This window comes from Caloenas nicobarica, chromosome 22 (assembly GCF_036013445.1).
Source record: "Caloenas nicobarica isolate bCalNic1 chromosome 22, bCalNic1.hap1, whole genome shotgun sequence".
In the NCBI taxonomy this organism is placed as follows: domain Eukaryota; kingdom Metazoa; phylum Chordata; class Aves; order Columbiformes; family Columbidae; genus Caloenas; species Caloenas nicobarica.
In genome coordinates, this window is record NC_088266.1 from 1029332 (window position 1) to 1044823 (window position 15492).

The 15492-nt window shown below is 47.3% G+C and overlaps 1 protein-coding gene across 1 annotated transcript in view; it reads right to left on the reverse strand.

The window, feature by feature from the left end:
• Nucleotides 1-414: 414 nt before the first annotated feature.
• Nucleotides 415-15492, reverse strand: part of CDC42 (cell division cycle 42) — a 30468-nt gene continuing 15390 nt past the window's right edge. Inside the window, exons 3-6 of the mRNA XM_065649841.1 lie at nt 11896-11968; nt 7715-7824; nt 7418-7615; nt 415-1801 (exon numbers count right to left, since the gene is read on the reverse strand). Of these exons, the coding sequence (XP_065505913.1) occupies nt 1712-1801; nt 7418-7615; nt 7715-7824; nt 11896-11968 (471 nt within the window). The 3' untranslated portion in view covers nt 415-1711. The remainder of the gene's footprint in view (nt 1802-7417; nt 7616-7714; nt 7825-11895; nt 11969-15492) is intronic.

A 15492-nucleotide genomic window follows, 5' to 3' on the forward strand; every position in this document is an offset into this window, starting at 1 on the left:
AACAAATCCTGTGCGTTTTTGGGATGGAGACAGGTATGATGTCATTTGGCCCTTCAGGGTTTTTCTATCTGCCCGTAAACAGAGAGCAACAGGAAACCCCCGCAAAGATTCAGTTCTTGACAGAAGAGGTGCAAGAGCCCAATAAGCCCCAAAAGTCAACCTTTAATATTTGGGAATGTGCACAATGACGAGTATTCCCTTTCGTTAAGAACCACCCTTCAGCGCTGGGTATGACAGCAAAGATCAGAGCGATCCCAAGAGAACTGAGGGGACATCATGAACTGACAGGATCAAGCATTAAGACCCAAACTAACTTGCAAGGAGGAGAGTGGGGCTCGCAAGGGATAAAAGCCGTATTTACAAGTGCTTCACACTCCGGAGAAAGGCAGGGGAAATAACTACCCTCAGGCAGGCTTGTGAAGATACTTTATGTTTAATACATCTGAAAAGAATGCATATACAAAGAACTTAGACATGAAAAAGCACTGGTTCAACACTAATGAGTCTACAAGAAATTGGAATTTTGGAAGATGGAGAAGATTCCTTAAGTCTTAAAAAAAAACCCCTTTGAATTTGCAAGCCAAAATGTATTTTTGGTAAAACCCCTACGACGCTGCAGTCAGTCCACGTACAGACGCTGCACACAATCCTCAGCGGCTGGAACCCACCTCACAGGTTCAAGGTTACTTAACGAGCAAAATGCAGAAAAAAGGGGATGCCCTCACCTGGTCCCTACATGGTGCCAAACTAAAGACCAGAAACCCCTCCTGCCACAGGTCTGACTTTCCACCCCATCCAGAAGAGATTGCACCACCAGGGCCAGCTCGGAGCTCGGCTCAACCCCCACCAGGTCCTTGCGGTGTCCAAGCAGCAGCGGCTGCGCGGGTCATTGCAAGCGTTTCTCTATTCATTAAGGATTGGCAGGAGATGGATTGGTTAAAAGCCAACTGCATCACGCTTTAAAAGGTGCAGCTATTTCTTTATCACGTAACAAAAGCTGACGATGTCAAGATTAAAGAAGAGACTGGCAAGCTAGTTTCAAGTCTGATGGTGCATCCAGAGAAAAGGATTCTCCTATTCCTAAGGCTTCATAACTTAGAGGATGGGGTAGAAATTTATGACCTGCGCAGCAGAAAGCCAGGGGGAGAAACAAGGCAACTTCAGAGGAGATGCAGATACATTTTCTACACTCCTTAGAGGAGCACCAGCTTGGGACATTTTACTTTCCTGTATTTGTCTTTAGCACTAAAGTCTGCTCACACCCAGGCTGCGTCTGGCTGCACAACAGCCCCACAAGTTCTTGAAACCAGAACCAAATCTTGCCAGACTGGCCTAAGGGACAAGGCTTGAGTAAAACAGCCTCGAATTAGTCTGTTACAGAAAAAGTCATCACAAGCATGCCTGGATTTTAAACAAAAACAAAATTAGAAACAGTAAACAAAATAAAAAAAACCAACTAGTACTGATCAGTGTTTTCTGATAATACATAATTACTCAAAATTAACTAGTTTAACTGAATTGAGGGGGCACCAGGGAATAAACACTAACATTCTCATCTCACACAGGGATCGTGTGGGGGAGACGGGAGTGCAGGGCATTTGTCATTATTGCGAAAACAAATTTTAAAATTTGTATCTTTAGTTTGATTTAAACATTGCTTTTTAGTATGACATCAAACACCAGCTTTGCAGAAGGGGCTCTGGAGGGACGTTCATAGCAGCACACACCTGCGAGTCTTCTTCGGCTCCGGGGGCTCCAGGGCGGCCAATATCGCTTCGTCAAATACATTCTTTAGGCCTTTCTGAAAAGGGGCAAAGAGAGAGAGGGGCAGTCTCATTTTTGAGTTTGCACACAAACAAAAGCACAGCAAACCAAGCGGCTGACGAACCCCCGGGATGGCGAGGCCGCGTTTGCCAGCGACAGCTCCCGGAGCCTCCGCGGCGCTGCCGCCAGCAGCTCCTCACACAGCGTCTCGTTTTCCGAGCAGGATCCTTTGAGACCACGCCAGTATAATTCACAAGAAGCAAAAGACATGTACCCAAGTCATTTCCTTAAGGCTTTTTTTTTTTTTTTTTTTTTGGCTATTAAGACATTTCACATGCTAATGACGAAGCGGAAAAAGTGCTGCATTCCAGGATCTGGAGCACGTGTGTCAGGGAGAGACAGGGCCAAGCATGCAACAAGGAATTCAGTTTATGCCCTGGTCAGGCTGCTGGTCCCGAACATCCGAGGGTTAAAGCAGCCGGTCAAGCCCAGAAGCTGCGTGTGGGGTCAGAGAAGTGGGGACGGGAGGAGCACGAAGCGGGAACCGCACATCGCGTCGAGGGTTAAACTGAAGCAAATGCAAATCGGAATAAAGCTTCATCAGTCATTTATACAAACAACCGCAATTTTTAATTTCAAAACGTAAAGACAAGCTACAATTGATGTTTTCTCCTTGAAACAATAGAAATCAGAAGCAAGAGAGTAATAAGCAGCTTTACATCTTACAGTAACAGGCTTTACGGATCCATCATTGAAACGAAGAGCTCTACCATGTTAGCGAAAGCAGGAATTTTAACAGTTCATAAAGCAATAGCAAGTACATCGATATTTCCTTCCCCCCAAGGACTGACAAATACTCCACCACAGCACAGACAGCCAAAGCAACAGCAACAGAACAACATCTCACTGCACAAAGGAGAACCAGAAAACCCTTCACGTTACAGCGTCACTTGCAGGTCACCCTTTCATGTACTTTTTGTCATGCAAATACAGTTAACAAGAGTCACAAGTAGAAATTGGAAAAAAAACGTGCATCGTTTCTTCCAGTTGGATTCTGGAAGATCAAACATCACGTCTTACTCTTTTGATCTTTCTTTAAATAGTGATGTAAGCAGCTCCTTTCCCCCAACAGCCTGAATTATAAAACTACCCGCATCTGGCAACCCAAGCAGCAGAGAGTTAAGCGAGTCCAGTTCGTGTTCCACAGCCACAACATTTTACTAAAGATCTTAAGTATCATTTTCAGTCCAAGAGCTAATACAGAGGTTGCTCTAAGGCGGTAAGCAGACAACAGCTTTCAGTCAAGGTTTTATTCATTTTATAACCAGGTTTCTACAGTAGTGGGACAGAGGAAGCAGCAGCAAGAGGGGAAGGAGAGAGTTTAGAATATACAGCATTTCCTTTTGGGCTGAGTTTCCGGAGGCTCGAGGGCAGCTAGGATAGCCTCATCAAACACATTCTTCAGACCTCTCTACAAGACAGAGGGGAGGAGAAAAAACAGCAGCCAGGTTAGAGGATTAGAGAAAAAACAAGCAGATACAAAGAGCATTCAGGATAGAGCAGGCTGAATTCACAGAGGCAGCAAACAGATTTACTTTGCAAAGAAGAAAAACAAAGTAGATCCCGGGAGGAAATGTCATTTAGATGACCCAGAAGTCAATGTCAGAGACAGAACATGTGACGGAGCGATTTGGACAAAATGAACACTCAGAAGGGCAGAGGCACAAACAGCGGCAAGAACACGGGGGCGAGAGGGGCCACACAAAAGGAGGTGGTTCCGGAATTAACATTTAACAGGGATTTAACAGGGGAACAAACCCAGTGGAGAGCAGCTCGCCCACCACAGGGATCCACAAGGTCAGGGGGACCTTTTTAGTCACCCACTGTGGATAAGCAGCCACCTCGATGTGCAGACTCAGTGCAGAACAAACAGTCCCTGTGCTCTGTGAATTCAGCCCTGAATAACTGAACATCTCCAGAAAACAGCAGCTGGGATGGACACAGCACCGCTCCAGGAAGGTTGAGCCATCGGCATCTTCACACATCGGATACCGGTCAATAAGCAGCGATGTGACACCTTAACCAGAGATGTGACGCCTTAACCGGCGGCTGCCGCATCGACATCGCGAGCCGGCACCGAGCGGCGCGTTTCAGTTATTCAGCTTGGTTCCCAAAGCAAATAGAACCACTCACGGGAGGACGGAAACGGCATCAGGGTGGGAATCGCTGAGCTGCGGGATCACAGCGGGGCAGGGGACACGGTGCCGTGAGAGCCAGGGGGGCAGCAGCACCAGCGGCACCGCTCCCTGGCACAGCCACGTCACACCCGGACATTGGGGACACCCAGACACCGGGGACACCCGCCCGGGTTTCTGCGACTGGACTCGCCTAAATCTACTGTCGTGAGCGCAACCTTCCCACAGTCAGAACTGCTTGACTCCAGCCAAAGAGAAAAACTGGAATTATTTCCTGTAAACAATTGTAGTCTTTCCAAAATTAGGATTTTTTTTTTTTTTTCAATCATTCAAATGCAACTGGTTTCTCCCTCACAGGTTAGACTGGATCTATCCCTTTTCAAAAAAGCCTTTGATCTTGGTTTGCTGAAACACATACGCGGGAGATCTCTAAGGCAATTCCACCTGGAAGCATTTAAGTCCATCATGTTACATGCAAGATTATACTTGAAAGAACACAAGTTATGGAAATTACCAGGTACAATTATTCTGTACATCCTCCCCAGCACCTTTTTCCTTTTTTTAATGAGTTGCAGCCCAGACTGACAAAAGAGCAAGAGACTTCAAATAAATAATGCCTATGTGAAGTCTGTGTACTAATTAGATTTTCTTTATCTGCAAGAATAAGGTTGTAGAATAAACTCAATTATGCAGTGTTAGATTAAGAACCCAGGCAGGGCGAGAGTCAAGAAAACATGTTTCCTTAATTCTCCTGCTTGGGGACTCCTCTTTTGTCTTCCTATTGCACAAGAGAAATTCATTTTAGAGAACAGAATTTAGGATTTGTTTTGAAGGATCTGGCAAAAAATTGGGATAAGGGAAGAGGAGAAGAAATAGGACACGGACAAAATTGTTGTGAAAATGGGACTGGGGTTAAAAGCCTGGATGATCCAAGAGTAACCATGTGAAGGGAGATGTGTTTGATACCACTGGCACACAGGCCTTGATAAGTATAATGTGTGTGTGTGTGTGTATATATATATATATATATATATATATATATATATAAAAAGGATAAAGTAACATGTCTCCTGTGCTGACGCTCCGTTCACATGCAGTTTAATACACGTTATAGAATCTGTGCCAAAACTGTCGACCCAGCAGCAGGAGGGAAAGGAACTGAACTCCAAGTTCTCCCTTGTGTTAGGTACTAAGGTTGAACTTCAGAAAGTCCACTCAAACAGTTAACTCCTAAGTGTAACCAAAGCAACACGCATTTTACTTGTCATCTGTTTGCCGGTCACCCTTTCCTAACAGCAAAGTCTTTATCCACTTTTTACAGTGGTGTCGGGAAGTTGAAGAAGGGCATTAAAAGTGTCTTCATCACAAAACGGGATTCCCCAGCCTGAGGAAAGGAGGATGGAACCGACTCCTCACAGCACAGAGTCACCCAGACTGGGAGGAGCAGATATTCTGTCTTTACAGAAAAACTCAAGCTCTGCCTCTTAGGACTCACCTGGTACCTTCAGAACATCAGCTCTTCCACACCGACAAGCAAATTCTGCCTCTCAGAGAAAAAAACCCACGCTCTCGCCCTGGGATTTAGTGATTACTTGCTACTGCGGTGTCAAAGTCATTTGTAAATTATTTGAGAAGGGAAAAAAAAAAGAGAAAACAACCCACACCTGCCCTAGATCGCTGAGATGAACTGAGTAGACAGAAGCCAAGGTAAAGAGAGACTGAAGCACCCAGCTGAGCCCAGTTTTAGCTGAAACCGGCTCCTACAACAGGGCCTTGCAGGCAGGAAAATAATGCTCATGGCGAGGAACGGCAGCCGGGAACTTCAAACAACCCTCCGCAGATCATCTGCATTTCTGTTGGGCAGCTCCGACTAGACTGAGAAAAGGGGTTTAGTGAGGGGAGTCACCAGCAAAAGGAGAACAGAGCAGATGCAAAGCGACTGGTCTTGCAGGTGAGGAGGCTTCGGAACCCCCAGCCCAGGTTACTCAGTTCCTAAAACCGCCCACGTGTATGTACAAGCACTAGTGCTCTGGTCAGGCCGAGCTTCCAAGCACATCAAGCTGTTCTCTGCAACAGATACAGTTTAGGCTGTCTGGAAATAAAAAGAATAGATAAACACTGATATTCTCAATCATATCAGCTCTTACTCTGGTGACACTCAGTGTTTCCATGCCATCTGAGCAGACTAAACACGGCAAGTTTAAAGCTACAGAGGAAAGGGTCTCAGGACAAAAGGTCCTGGAATGCGTTTATCCAACAGCAGGTTCTGCAGCATTCAGGATGTGCCAGACACCACCTAAAGTGGTATTTTGGGGCTGAACGGAGCTAAGAGAATTAGAGCTCAAACACAGATAACCCTCAGCTTGAGTGTGGGCAGTGAGGAAGCGCAGCCGAGACCACCTTTGGGGCAGGGATTCCCAGGATGAGCTGCAGTGCAGCTCCAGTGCCAGGGTCCTGCACAATCCCATCAAAAGCCTTTTCCTGCTCAGCAAACACGCAGGCAAAGCTTCATTACAAAATTTTTAAAAAGGCCTCAGGATCCCAAGTGGAAGAGTCAACACACAGCCTGGGCCAAAGCTGCAAGATATCAGCAGAACTTCAGGCTTGATGAAGTTTAGCAATAAAGCTTTGTGCTCGAGATGCAAGAGATGAATGCGCGACAAAACTGAAAAGAGCGCGGGACTTGATACTGTGCACATCAGGTGAGGGACAAATTCTTTACAGAGCAGCATGAAGGAAATTGTTGAAAGAGTCATAGTCAGTTCTGCAAGATGAAGCTCCCAGGGTACCCAAAGCAAAGGCGACACGCCAGCCGATGGCTCCCACCCTCGGATTCCTGCCTTAAAGGGAAATGAAACCAGGTTTCCTGGCCTCCAATCAGCTGTTTTAGTTGGCTTCAAACTCACGTTCACGAGTTAGTCCACGCAACATCACCACGTTTACGTCTTAAGAACTATTTCATTGTTATTTTCTGCTTCAACAGAACTTCCATCTTCAGGCGGACACAGGAAACATTACTCACCACCAACGGCACCGGAAGAGAAAGAAGCTTCTCGACTATGAAAACTTAAAGTCTTATAAGTACCAGAACTGACTTTTCTGAGAGGTTTTTTTTCTCCCTTTTCCTGCTCTCTTCAGTAGCAAGCTGCATTCTGTGTCCCAGGCCCCTTATTGTCCCTAACACACCTTCCAAGTTTTCAGTAGCTGTTTTTCCTCCAACACGAAAGCAAACGCAGTGATCCCATCCTCCTCCATCACCTCTCTATCTCTAATCTTCACAGGCTGATTCTCTTTGTACCACTGCCAAGTCCTTGTGCCTTACAACAGGACAAAGTTACATTATTAACAGCACAAACACACCTTATACCCTTCAACATCCATATTGAGCTGGTTTTCCCTGTAACTGAAAAGAAGTATAGAATATAAGCAAGCAAAAACGGTCAAAGACCAACCCTCACCTGCGTGAGCGCAGAGCATTCCACGTATTTGACGGCCTTCAGGTCCCGGGCCAGTTTTTCAGCCGTCTCTGGAGTTATGGGCTTCTGCTTGTTCTTGGCAAGTTTCTCAATTGTTGAGGGATCATCCCTTAGATCAATTTGGGTCCCAACAAGCAGGAAAGGAGTCTTTGGACAGTGGTGAGTAATTTCAGGTACCCACTAAAGACAGAGAAGACACGATATTTGTTACTAAGCACCTAAGGTAAGTCCTGATGTATTTCCAGAAGCACTGCAGCAGCTTGGCAGAGGTCAACCAACCTTTTCTTTCACATTTTCAAATGAAGAAGGAGACACCACTGAAAAACAGACCAGAAATACATCTGTCTGTGGATAGCTGAGGGGTCGTAATCTATCGTAGTCTTCCTGACCTAGAACAGGAGAAAGTTAACACAGTATTAGACCCAGACAATTAAATACTGCCCTTTACAGATGGTTAGAATGCTTATCCCAGCACAACAGCATTGCTGTGATTAATCCTCACTCTTAAGCAAATACACATGCCCTGAACCCAAACATTTGAAGACCTGAGCTTTTAAATCCAGAATTCACTCAGTTGCTACGTAACAATGAGCTGCTTAAAGCCACAGGAGAGCTGGGAAGCCTGACGGGAGTACGCTCCAACATATTTTTAGATTAAACACCTTCAATTGTAATAAAAAGTTGCAGAACAGGGATCTGGTTATAGATGAGGTCTTCTACACCTAGTCCGTTCATTAAAAGTATTCTGCCACCAAATTCTACCACCAGGTGAAAGCCCTAAGGTTTGGAGAATAGAAGAGCAGTTTTGTTCGCCAGAACGTTCTGACTTACACTTGTGAACACCGTTAGCACTGACCCACCAGCCCGACTCTGTCTGAGCTCATTCTTCAGCCTCCTCCTCTTCAATTCAACTCTGTTTTTAGAAAGCAAACCTGGCACTAAAGGAGCTGCTGTACTTACAGAAAAGGATCGTAGAATCATAGAATCGTTTCAATTGGAAGAGATCCTCAGGATCACTGAGTCCAACCATAACTACCTCCAGCACTAAACCATCACAGAATCACAGAATGTTAGGGATTGGAAGGGACCTCGAAAGATCATCTAGTCCAATCCCCCTGCCAGGGCAGGAACACCTAGGTGAGGTTACACAGGAAGGCGTCCAGGCGGGTTTTGAATGTCTCCAGAGAAGGAGAATCCACAACCTCCCTGGGCAGCCTGTTCCAGTGTTCCGTCACCCTCACTGACAAGAAGTTTCTTCTCAAATTTAAGTGGAACCTCTTGTGTTCCAGCTTGAACCCATTACCCCTTGTCTTACTCTTGGTTGTCACCGAGAAGAGCCTGGCTCCATCCTCATGACACCCACCCTTTATATATTTATAAACATTGATGAGGTCACCCCTCAGTCTCCTCTTCTCCAAGCTCAGGAGCCCCAGCTCCCTCAGCCTTTCCTCATAAGAGAGATGCTCCACTCCCTTAATCATCTTTGTGGCCCTGCACTGGACTCTCTCCAGCAGTTCCCTGTCCTTCTGGACCTGAGGGGCCCAGAACTGGACACAATATTCCAGATGAGGTCTCACCACGGCAGAGTAGAGGGGAAGGAAAACCTCTCTGACCTACTAACCACCCCCCTTCTAATACACCCCAGGATGCCATTGGCCTTCTTGGCCACAAGGGCTCATGGTCATCCTGCTGTCCACCAGGACCCCCAGGTCCCTTTCCCCTACACTGCTCTCTAATAGGTCATTCCCCAACCTGTACTGGAACCTGGGGTTGTTCCTGCCCAGATGCAAGACTCTACATTTTCCCTTGTTATATTTCATTAAATTTTTCCCCGCCCAACTCTCTAGCCTGTCCAGATCTCGCTGGATGGCAGCACAGCCCTCTGGCGTGTCAGCCACTCCTCCCAGCTTGGTGTCATCAGCCATGTCACAGAGAACCTCGTCTGAACAGCTTTTAAACATCTCCAGGGATGGTGACTCCACCACTGCCCAGGGCAGCCACAGAAACGCTTGTTCAAAATGCAGATTTCAACAGATGCTCCCACACCTGTTGTACAGGGCAAAGGCTTCTGAGATCTTGAAGGAGACAACTCAATACCTAGGACATGGCAGCAGCGGAAGATCCACAGTTTGCAGACGGAGCTCTGACCAGCTTGTTGTGGCTCTCACACGTGGCTGGACACAGAGGAGCCAAGCACTGACCAACACTCCTTGTTGGGATTAACAGACTGCTCCAAAAAGCTTTGTCTTCACAGGACAAGTTCAAAAGAAATCCCCAAATCCTTTTTTTTTTTTTTTTTTAAATTTGGCAGTTAGTAATAGGGGCTTTATCCATTGTAAAGTTTGTAACTTGTGCTGTCTACTACTTAGCAAAAAGCAGGTGCCCTTTAAAGAACAAAACCTGCCACTTGAGGAGCCCAGCTCTGACAGCAAAGCCTTTGTACCCACAAGTGTAGTGTCACCAACACGCACTGACCCACTTGGGAAGGTCTCAGCACTCCTGGCTGGGTTACTGCACTCGCATTGATGGACGGCACCTGGATACTCATATCTACACACGCAGCAGCTTCTAGGGGCCTGAACCCACAGCCAGTCTGCTGGTGACACCGAACTGGGAGGAAGGGCTGACACAGCAGAGGCTGCGCTGCCATCCAGCCAGACCTGGCCAGGCTGGACTGGGCGAGAAGAACCTGATGAAGTTCAACAAGGGCAAGTGCAGGGTCCTGCACCTGGGGAGGAACAACCCCCGGCACCAGTACAGGTTGGGGTTGACCTGCTGAAAGCAGCTCTGCAGAGAAGGACGTGGGAGTTCTGGGGGACAACAGGGTGACCGTGAGTCACCAATGTGCCCGTGTGGCCAAGAGGCCGATGGTACCTGGGGTGTGTGAGGAGCAGTGTGAGCAGCAGGTCAGGGAGGTTGTTCCTCCCCTCTGCTCTGCCCTGGGGAGGCCCCATCTGCAGAACTGGGGCCAGTTCTGGGCTCCCCAGTTTAAGAAGGACAAGGAATTACTGGAGAGAGTCAGGGGGGGTGTCAGAGGATGGAGCAGACTCTGTTCAGTGGTGCCCAACGCCAGGGTGAGGGGCAACGGGCACAGACTGAAACACAGGAGGCTCCATCTGAACATGAGGAGAAACTTCTTTGCTGGGAGGTGCCAGAGCCTGGACCAGGCTGCCCAGAGCGGTTGTGGAGTCTCCTTCTCTGGAGACATTCAAACCCGCCTGGACCGACCTGTGTGATCTGCTCTGGTGACCCTGCGTGAGCAGCGCTGGGCTGGGGGATCTACAGAGTCCTGCAACCCAACCAGGCTGGGATTCTGTGAACCCAAAAGACTTCAGGCAGAGGAGGACCTAATGCAGATTCTACCCACATGTCAAATGGTACCAGAAGGTCACAGCTGAGAACCATCTCCACACTGGTCCCTCCAGCAGCTACACAGTGTCAGGAAGGAACCTCTATTCTGCACTTAACTACTGATGAACTAAGGAGTTTGCAATAACTAATACACAAAACATATTTGGGAGAAGAACATGAAGAGCTAATTGAAGCTATAGTGTTAACTGGAAGTGTAAGATCGTTTCATTATTTAAACAAGACACTAATGATGCGTCTGTAAGAACAGAGATGGAAAGAGCCAGACTAAGTTCCATCAAGACAATTTTAGGTAATAGCTTAACTAAGCTCTCGAGAAGGAGAGTTGACAATACCAGATGCTGCCGCACGACTTCGGTCTTATTACAGGTTGGGGACTGAGTAACTGGCAGCTGAACCAGTTTCTACCCTTTCTTGCTGAATTTTCACATGTGCAAAGCAATGTGTGCAGCTGTTGAATCACTGTACGCTTCTCCAACCAGAAACTGAGATACAGTCTAATAACCATCAACAAAGAAGCCTGCAGATTTATTTTTAATTTTAAAAAAGCCCACAGTGAGGGCTTATGGAACTCCACACAACATCCTGATGTCATGCATGTTAAGAATGCAGAGACATGCATCCAATATGCTCAAATGTTAGTCATTCTGTCTTGACATTTGGTCAAAAACCAGGCTATTTACTAAACAAAACCCACACGCAATCCACATTTTATTCAACACAATTTTCTCCTTCATTTAAAAACATATAAACCCCTTATCTTTCAAGTATCACCTAGATTAGAGGTGAAAGTTTGAAAGCTGTCATCTGGTGTCACGAAATCAATCAGCTGTACAAGAAGTGGAAGGTTTTCTTGTTTTGTTTTTGTGGGTTTCGGTTTGGTTTGGAGTTGTGTTTTTGTTTTGTTGGTTTTGTTTGGTTTTGTTTAAAATAAACTCAATTTAGCAACTCCCCAAAGCTCAGAAAAGAAGAATCAAGAAAGATTTTTTTTCCCCTTCATAAAAAATAAAAGAACCAACTGTGTATCTTCACGTTCAACGTCATCTCAACTAGATCTTGAGCAGTTACGACACAAGCACTCAATTTCTCACCTGCAGTATCAAAGAGGCCCAGGGTGTAAGGCTCTCCTCCAATCATCACCGTTACAGCATAGTTATCGAAAACCTGGTAAGAAAAGAGAAACGCATTTAAGAGGATGTGAACAAACCATCTTTCAAACCGTCGTCCTGCTCACCTTGCCAGGTCACCTCCAATCTGTGTGAGAGTCACCAGCACAGGATTACAGAAGCCATGAGGGTTACAAAGGCTGTTAATGGGAAAATTCAGTTTGGAATAGGGACGCAAGAACTGTTTCCAGGACAATTCCATTTGGAATAGGGACGCAAGAGCTGTTTGCAGAGGTACCCAGAGCACAGATACACCACTGCATCCAACAAGGTAGAAGCCACTGAGCAAAACACCTGCAGCAGTTCCTGCCTGTAATTGCAAAGAGGTTTCCCACATTGCCACAGAAATTTCATCCTTCACAGCTGGTGTGATACAGTCAACACATCCCCACAAAGACAGAACTGATCAGGTTCAGCCCTGCCCTGAGCTGCTGCTCACAGGACCGGAGTCCTCTCAAGTTTGTCTTTCTGGACACCTGAGGAATTCAACAGAGTCCATCTTTTCAATGGGAATTTATCCTCCATCTCTGGAGGAAACAATAGAGTTGGTCAAAATCAGTCTGGGTCAAATTCACTCTCCATCTAAATGGAGAAACCAGCTCCAGAAGACCAAGTTACATTGTCTCTGTACAGCATCGGGCACAACAGTCCTGTCCCCAAGGGCAGACCCGCTACAAAGCTCAAGGACCAACGCTACCAAAAACGCTTCCCCAGAAACTTGTTTACAAGACAGCTGAGCACGAGGTCCTGCCCCAAACCCGCTCCTTCAACACCCACACGCTCAGCATTAAGGACTGTGCTGTCTGGGGTCGGTATCCATCATTTCAATAACCATTTCATCTTCAGAACTGCAACAGATGGTAGTTCAGAAAACACCTTTGGGAAAAAAAAAAAAATCCTTCCCACTGTCAAAGAAAAAAGGAGCTGTCCCTGCAGAGCGTGCTGCATGTTACCGGAGGCGGCTGGGAGCTGGGAGTAAGGACAGGGAAGCTGCTTCAACACAAAACCGGAGTCTGAGCAGCTCCTCACGCTGAAATAAGCTGCAATATGAAAGAGCCAGCAGTCGTCTCAAAAGCTTTCATGGGGGTGAGGAAGGGAGGGACACAAAGAAATAAGCTGTCACATGCACCTCTTAACAGGGCTTTAGTGGGAGCTCAGGTCCTTGAAAAAATCCCTCTAAAAACTGAGATAAGACCAGCAGGACAGCACTTCAAAGCTGAACTACCAAGAGTCCAGACTGGTCTCCCTTCCACCTGACTGTCCTCGTTAAGGCAATACCTGACAGCACACCCATTTTTTCAACTTGTCACAACTCCAACATCTAAGCAAGCAGCTATGGCCACAACATGCTGCATATATATCCCCAGGAGCATGAGCTAACAGCAGAAGTCTCCCTCATACTACTTTGGATTAACGTTCAAGATTTTCACGGAATCCCAGCCTGGCTGGGCTGCAGGACTCTGCAGATCCCCAGCCCAGCGCTGCTCACGCAGGGTCACCAGAGCAGATCACACAGGTCGGTCCAGGCGGGTTTGAATGTCTCCAGACAGCCCGTTACAGCAGATGGCACGAGCCTGACTCACACCCGCTCGGCCAATGCCCAAATGTCGCCCAGCGCCTTTCCACCGACATGCCGATTTTATTTGGGAATAGCAATGACATCAAAAACACGCAGTACCAGTATGAAACCCATCTCCCACTGGGAAATATCATCAAAAGAAGACAAAGAGCTGCAAAACACAGAGCCAAGTGAAAGAAACTGATCTATGACTCTGATCTGGTGCGTTCTCATGGATGTTTCGGCCGCTGCTGCGATCATGGTGCACAAGCACGGCTACGCCAGGAGCAGCACAGCCTGTGCACAGCAGCCCCTGCGGTGCCTGCACACACAGAGCAGCCCAGTGTGAAACCAGACTGGGAATGGTTGGCTAACACACCCCCACCTTCTGCCGACTGCTCCGTGCCCTGTGCCGCTGGATCCCCCGAGGAAGATGAAGATGCTGAGGGGTCTGGAGCATCTTTGTGCTGAGGAGAGACTGAGAGAGCTGGGGCTGTTGAGCTGGAGAAGAGAAGCTGAGAGGGATCTGATCAATGGGATCAATATCTCAGAGGGGGTGTCAGAGGATGGAGCAGACTCTGTTCAGTGGTGCCCAACGCCAGGGTGAGGGGCAACGGGCACAGTCTGAAACACAGGAGGGTCCATGTGAACATGAGGAGAAACTTCTTTGCTGGGAGGGTGTTGGTATCTGCTCCCAAGTAGCAAGTAACAGGATGAGAGGAAACGGCCTCAAGTTGCGCCAGGGGAGGTTGAGGTTGGATCTGGGGAACAATTTCTTCCCCAAAGGGCTGTGGGGCATTGGAACAGGCTGCCCAGGGCAGTGCTGGAGTCACCATCCCTGGAGGGGTTGAACAGATGTGGAGATGAGGTTCTCAGGGACATGGATTGCTGCTAGATTTAGGTTATGGTTGGACTTCATGATCTTAAGGGCCTCTTCCAAGCAAAATAATCCTATGATTATACGGACCAGGCTGCCCAGAGCAGGTGTGGAGTCTCCTTTTGTCTGGAGACATTCCAACCCGCCTGGACCGACCTGTGTGATCTGCTCTGGTGACCCTGCGTGAGCAGCGCTGGGCTGGGGGATCTCGAGAGTTCTGCAGCCCAAGCAGGCTGGGATTTTGTTAAGTCAGGTGCCATCTTCCTCTCCAGAGACACTTTGCAGCAGCTGCTGCAGCTGGACTCCGGTGTTTGTGGGTACGCTGGCCTAGAGTTACCACCACCGGTATTGACCAGGTCCTCAACATCCAACATTTACCTCCAGGTTCTTTTCCTGCTTAAACATTTTTGTTAAGCAGTCAGAGTCCTCCCCATTTTACCCTGGGTTCCTTACTCAGCCACAGACTTCTGGGGATATTAAGACTTGTTGACACCCAGACAGCTCGCTTTCATTTTGGGAACAATGCTGCATTCTGTTTCTTTGCTGTTCGTTACTAGAAGCATTAGCCAGAATATCAGACATTACTCATCCGCTTCCAGAGCTTGAAATACACCTCTAGGCCATACACAGAATTAAGGAACAGGCCTGTGATATCCCCAGAACAGCGAGTTCCTCAAGCCATGAAGCTGAGAGGTAAATAATATCCCAGAGATGTGGGATGGTTTTAAAATGCACTGTAAATAAGTCTGAGCACACCTTGAACACACTTTACTGGCAAATAACTTCGTTTCTTTGAGTAGCTTTTCCATATTGTTTGTTAGCAGGAATTTACAGACAGTGCTACGACCTGCAGGACAGCAGACAAAGTCACAAGGTTTCAAAATACACGTTTTATAACATTTTTCAACATAATTCAGGGTCACTTCACTAAGGCTAAGTATAGAAACGCTCACTGTATGAACTCGGTGACCACTTGTTTTGTCCTGACCATCAAGAACAGCTTCGGGAGGACGAGCAGGCAGCCACAGGATGTGGCTGTCCCAAGAGCGTCAAACCAGGACACCTGGCACCACCCTCAAAAACCCAA